General features: G+C 59.1%; 1 protein-coding gene across 1 annotated transcript; it reads right to left on the bottom strand.

Annotated features, from left to right (window-relative positions):
- Nucleotides 1-1,413: 1,413 nt before the first annotated feature.
- On the bottom strand, nucleotides 1,414-1,884 carry LOC103303354 (keratin-associated protein 13-1-like). Its single transcript, XM_008160363.3, has one exon. It carries the CDS (start codon nucleotides 1,882-1,884, stop codon nucleotides 1,414-1,416), a length of 471 nt encoding a protein of 156 aa, XP_008158585.2.
- Between the last annotated feature and the right edge of the window lie 4,781 nt (nucleotides 1,885-6,665).

Raw genomic sequence — 6,665 nt, 5'->3', positions numbered from 1 at the left:
ACTCTCAATAATAAAAGATAAAAAAGGAAAATGGAGGACAGAAACCAATACCTAAGCCATTTGAGAAATGGCAGAAGAACCTTTCATGCTGCCCTGCACCTGTGCCTTCCTCACCGACTCCCTTAGTAACAAGGAATGAGGCCTCCTCTGTGCGGGCTCCGTGGCAGCTGACAAAGGTTGTCAGTGAGCAAAGGCCACAATCCCTACTGGGTGGAGACGGACGACAAACGAACGGACCTTAAAAAAGGAAGAATTGTGGAGAGAGATGACATCTTAAGTCAGCTTCCCCGATAACCCAGCTCAGGGACTCACAATCTCGGCCTCTCAGTAAAATCCCCCCCTCCCTCCCCACCCCTTCCCTCCCTCCGTCCTCCCTCCGCTCCTCCCGAGCTCAGGCCCGCGTCCTTCGTGTCCAATCCCACTTCGCGGCTCTTTCTCGAGGGGCCTCACTGACACACCAGATCGCTGTTTCCCGTGAGGTGGAGACGTGCGTTCTCCGCCAACAGTGACTTTCACCTGCTCCCCGCGCTGTCCCGGAGCCCGGTGGCTGGCGCTCCCCCTGAAACGCCCGTCCTGGCCTGGTTGCCGAGAGCTGTGAGCCCGTGGCCCGAGGGAGGCAGGGATCCGTCTGCCGCCGCAGTCAGAACCCGACGCCATTGCTCCCAGAAGGCCCGGCAACATTCCCGAAGCGACGGGTGGACCAGGCGCCGAGGAGGGGACGTGGTCTCTCAAGACGTAGACCCGCATCCACTTACCTCCTCCGCCGCCCACCCTGCCCACCGCTCCCCACCAGCAAACACCAACAACACGAGAGACACAGGACACAAACACGCCTTCCCGCGGCAGTGCAGGCACAGCGCCCACCCGCTACACGCATGTACGAACACACAGCACGCTAGCGCACCACAGACACGCATGTACGAACACACAGCACGCTAGCGCACTGCAGACACGCATGTACGAACACACAGCACGCTAGCGCACCACAGACACGCATGTACGAACACACAGCACGCTAGCGCACCGCAGACACGCATGTACGAACACACAGCACGCTAGCGCACCGCAGACACGCATGTACGAACACACAGCACGCTAGCGCACCGCAGACACGCATGTACGAACACACAGCACGCTAGCTCACCGCAGAGACAGCTTTTATTTCAGCCGCATCCACCCGAGACGCGGCGCCGGGACAGAGCCCGGGAGCAGAGGGGGGAGCCTAGGAGTGGCTGAGCGGCGGCGAGAGACGGGAGTCCGGCTCCGGCTCCCAGGCCGGCGGAGAGGTCCGGGCGGCTGGGCCCAGGAAGCGGGGTTCCGGAGGCTGCGGAGGGTCCAGCTGAGGCCGAGGCCGGACGTCCCGGGATGCTGCTCCGGCTCAGGGGGGCAGGCGTCCCCGCGGATCGGGGGCCGTCAGTACGTCTGTCCCTGTCCGTAGCAGCCCGAGCTGCAGGCGGGCTGGAAAGAGGGGCCCTGGTAGGTCCTGGGCGAGGAGAAGTAGGTTGGACGGCAGTAGCCGGACCCACAGCCCACAGACTGGGCATGGGAGCCTCCGTAACCGAAAGACCCGAGGCCGGCGCCGCCGCAGCCCGGGGAGCCGGGGCAGGGGGCCTGGAGGGGCCGGCAGAGCGAGGAGGGCCTGCGGCCGTAGCTGTAGCCGTAGCCGGGCGCCGGGCAGCCGGCGGGCTCCCAGCAGGTCTCCTGGCAGCCGTAGGGAGGGGCGGCCTGCTGGCAGGGGCCCTGGGCGTAGGCCACGTTGCCGGGGTAGGCGCTGCCGGGGCAGACATTGCCGGGGTAGAAGGAGCCGCAGGAGGAGGCCGGGTACCGCAGGCAGCCGCCCAGGGAGCGGGAGGAGAGGGTCCCGGAGCTGCGGCTGTAGGACATGCTGTCGGGTTCGGTTCTGGTTCTGGTTCTGGTCGGAGCGGAGCTGCAGAGAGGACCTGAGGCTGTGGCGGTGGCTCCTGCGCTGGGGCTTTTATACCTCGGCCCGGGGAGCAGCGATGCTCAATTAGCTCCCGGACGGACGGACGGCGATGCGCCACCTTCAAAGCCGTCTTTATGGAGCCGGCGGGTAATGAGCGGGGCGCGCGGTTTCAAAGCAGCGACTCCCAGGGCGCACACGTCTCCGCCTTCATCTCGCCGGGCCGGGCCGAGGTAATTGCGCCTTAATTGCACCCGCACGGGCGTTCGTTTGTTCCTCCCTCTGTGAACCGGCGGCGGCGAAGGGGCACCGTGGCGATAATTGTGAGTTCCAGGATCTAAAAATACTTTGGAGTCTGGGGGTGGGGGCTGGGGCGGGCATTTAGCGTGCTCCGGTTTGGGAACCCAGATCCAGAACAGAGAACATTCATCCTCCCTGTCTGCTTCAGCTCCCCCATCTGTGCACCTGGGAGCAAGGGCCCAGCCCAGCCCGGTGGGGAGGGATGCTGACTGGGTGCCCAACACGTCTGGTTCTGAGTTTTCTTCCAGCCCAAGTGCCCCAGCCACTCTGTGTATGTGGATTTATTTTTAGTTATTTTTATTGTTATTCTTATTGGCAATTACAGTTCACATTCCATATCTTCTGTATTCGTTTCAGATGCACAGCATAGTGAATAGACATCGTAGACTTTACAGAGTGACCCCCCGATACTGCCTGTACCGCCCCCCCCCCCCCCCACCCCGCACCACACAGTTCTCACATTATTATTTACTAGAGGCTGGTGAATGGAATTCGTGCACGGACAGGGTCCCTAGGCCTGGCCGGCGACCAGGGCCCATCTGTGGGGTGACCAGGGGGCCCCACGGACACCCGCCTTGGCTGGCCTGGGGCCTGCAGGCTGGGGGCAGCTCCTGTGTTGAGCGTCTGCCCCCTGGTGGTGAGTGCGCGTCACAGTGACAGGTCATTCCACCCGTCGTTCCGCTGTTCGATTTGCATATTAGACTTTTATTATAGAGGATGATGTTCCCTGTGCTGTACGTCCCATGGCTATTTTGTAAATCTGTGCTTCCCAATCCCTTCACCCGGCCCCCCGGCCCCTCCCGTCCGGCCACCGTCGGGCTGTTCTCTATCTGTGAGTCTGTTTCGGTTCTGCTTGTTCGTTTATTTTGCTCTTTAGATTCCAAGCGTAAGTGGGATCATGTGGTACTTGTCTTTCTCTGGCGGCTTATTTCACTCAGCATCACACTCTCCAGGGCTGTCACCAACGGTAAGATTCCGTGGTTTACGGCCGGGTAATACTCCATATATGTATACATGCACCCAGCCTTCTTATTGACGTGTTTATTGGTGGGCACGAGGGTGGCCCCCACGTCTTTTCTGTTGTACAGGGCGCTGCGATGGACGTAGGGGTGCGTGTGTCTTTTGGAATTAGGGTGTCAGATTTCCTCAGCCGTACACCCAGAACCGGGACTGCTCGGTCGTAAGATAGCTCTAGCTTTCATTTTTGATTTTTCATTCTGATTTCAAAAGCCCTCCTAACATCTGCAGGAGGGCGTTTGAAAATTACACGTAAAAATGCTCAAGGGAAGGAACGATGGCTCTGACGTCGACCTGCCCCCTGACAGACGCATCCATGAATCACGTGACCGAACGTCCTCCAGACCCACGCATTGTAAGTCATTTTTGGTCACGTTGGTGCCACTGAGGACACATAACAAGCGCTCCACCTGGAAGACAGGCCTCTCGCCCTCGGCTCCCCACGCGGGCGTTTGCTCACAGACGGTGAAGAAAAGCAGGAGGCCAGAGAGTACCCGCCCCGGGCAGAGGCCACAGGAAGGCCAAGTGCTGAAGAGCTTCCTGTCCCGAGTGACCGTGACACATGGGGGTGGGGAGGGCGTCACAGCGGATGACACGCAAACAGAGAACGGATGTCTTCGGGCGTCCGCGGCGGTGCCTGGATCGGTTCCGTGCACTCTGCCTAGGGGACAGGACCCCCGTGTCCCCCCAGACGCCCCAAGTTCCTCAGGCAGCTGTCAGTGGGCCGCCCAGGGCAGGAAACGGCTTAAAAAACCCGGGGGGTGGGGCCCCCCCTCCTGGCTGACACGCTGCTCAGGGGCATGAGCTGGGCTGTTCCAGGGGAGCTGAGACCCTGGGTCGGAGTTTTAACCCAGTGGTCGGCAAACTCATGAGTCCACAGAGCCAAATATCAACAGCACAACGATTGAAATTTCCTTTTGAGAGCCACATTTTTTAAACTTAAACTTCTTCTAACACCACTTCTTCAAAATAGACTCGCCCAGGCTGTGGTGTTTTGTGGAAGAGCCACACTCAAGAGGCCAAAGAGCCGTATGTGGCTCGCGAGCCGCGGTTTGCCGACCACTGTTTTAAGGGAAGCCTCAGCTCAGTGATGGGCAACCTTTTGAGCTTGGTGTGTCAGACTTCGCCACAAAACTGAGCATAACTCGGGTAGTGTGTCACTTTGAGGAAAAAACTAACTCCAAGACTCTAGTCGCAAATGTTTCATCCTCAGGAGCAGCAAATGTTTCATCCTTGGCATGTGGCCGCGTGTCATCAGAAATGGCTACGTGTGTCAGTGCTGACACGCGTGTCATAGGTTCGCCATCACTGCCTTAGCTAAACGTGTAACAGGAGGTACTACGGTTCTGGCCACCGGCTTAGAGGTCAGAGCCCTGGCCTGCCCACCAGGGGTCGCAGGTGTGATTCCCGGTCAAGGGCACGTACCTGGGTTGCAGGACCTTCTAGATCAATGTTTCTCTCCTTCCCTCTCTCTCCCCCTCTCCACCTCCCTCCCTCCCTCCTTCCCTTCTACTCTAAGAAAATCGAAGGAAAAAAACATCCCCGGGTGAGGATTCACAACAACAACAAGGAAACAGCTGCTTCTGTGCTGATGAGATTTCACCCCGAGGGCCCGGGAGCGGCCAGTGAGGATGCTGTGATGGATCCCAAGGCTCCAAACGCGAGTTCAGATCACAGACGTGAGAGTCTTCTGAAAGGCAAGTTGGCCTTCAACCAAGTTTCGTTTATCAGTTAACACAGTCCATCCTCAGTTTATACAATAACATTCCTCATTTATTCGGCTCCTTAATTATGAATAGCAAGAGGCATTCCACTGGATTCTAAGCCTTCCTGTTTATCAAAAACATTAAACATTAAGACATCCACATAAATATTGAATTCACCTAATTGAGGTTGCTTCAATGTCATCCTCTCTTATATCACTTACTAGAGGCCCGGTGCATGAAATTCATGCACTGGGCGGGGGGGGGGGGTCCCTCAGCCCGGCCTGCCCCCTCTCATAGTCCAGGAGCCCTTGGGGGACATCTGACTGATGGCTGAGGCCTGCTCCCTGCCTAAGCCATCAGGGGGACATCCTTAGCGCTGCCACGGAGGCGAGAGAGACTCCTGCCACCGCCGCTGTGCTCGCCAGCCGTGAGCCCGGCTTCTGGCTGAGCGGTGCTCCCCGCTGTGGGAGTGCACTGACCACCAGGGGGCAGCTCCTGCGTTGAGTGTCTGCCCCCTGGTGGTCAGTGCGCATCATAGCGACCGGTCGTTACGCTGTTCAGTCGATTTGCATATTAGCCTTTTATTATATAGGATTTCTGTGGGAGAATATTGTGAGATCCGATATTAAGGAATATTCAACATTTTTTCCTCAACAAAATGGAGGTTTTGTACCCACACACTGCTGTGGAGAAGTGCAAGTCTGCGGTCCAGGTGCGGACAGTTGGAGACAGACCGCGGGAGGCGCGCCCATTATTTCTAGTTTCGCCGGCTCCCCTGGGCCCTGCCACGTCCCCTCTCACGCAGTTCCGAGTGACCTTCTGGTGACCTTCAGGGGAGGGTGAGTAAGAGCTTGGAAGGTGCCACACGAGGACCCGACACCCCGGCACACGCCTCCCTGCGTGTTCCAGCTGTAAAGCCACACGCGCTGCACATGCATGACGGTGGTGACTTTACAGCCCATTAAAGTGGAAGGAGCCTGCTTTGTGCTGACGGCACCCCAATGAGAAGGGTGCACACGCCCAGTCCACGGCGTGACTTTCAAACCAGGAACTTCTTCTTTTAAATATGTTTTTACGATTTCAGAGAGGAAGGGAGAGGGAGAGAGAAACATCGATGATGAGAGAATCGTGGACCGGCTGCCTCCTGCACGCCCCACACGGGGGATGGAGCCCACAACCCTGGGCCTGTGCCCTGACCGGAATCGAACCCTGACCTCCTGGTTCCTAGGTCGATGCTCACCCCTGAGCCACACCGGCCGGCCTCTGCGCCTTCTCACTGTAAGTCACGTCTGCACATGTCCCCAGCGGCTGCTCCGGGACCCCTCCTCCCCTCCCTCGGGGGTCACTGCACCCCCAGCCCCTGCCCATGGGGCCCCTCTCTCCACAGGGGCCACCAGGAGACCTGCTGGGAGCCCCCCAGCTGCCCGACCCCCCACTGTGGCCTGAGGACCCCCTCGCCCTGTGGTCCCTGTGAGACCCGCCCTGGGGCTCTGGGTGGCAGGTCAGGGCTGAGGTCCCCGAGCTTCTCGTCTCTAAGCTGTGGATCCAGCTTTTCCTGCCCAACCTGCTCGTCGGCCAGGCGCTGCCCGTCTGCTTCCTGCCGAGCGGCCTGCGGGTGCGGCTGGACTGACGGAGGTTTGCACACAACACGACACCGGCTCCAGGCGGTCCCTGCTCCCCGCCGTCTCCTGTCCGACTCTCGGCTGCAGCTCTGGCTGGTC

The sequence above is a fragment of the Eptesicus fuscus genome, chromosome 3 (assembly GCF_027574615.1).
Source record: "Eptesicus fuscus isolate TK198812 chromosome 3, DD_ASM_mEF_20220401, whole genome shotgun sequence".
Lineage (NCBI taxonomy): Eukaryota > Metazoa > Chordata > Mammalia > Chiroptera > Vespertilionidae > Eptesicus > Eptesicus fuscus.
The sequence above is the reverse complement of the archived record's forward strand: the minus strand, read 5'-3'. Positions and strand labels throughout refer to the sequence as shown.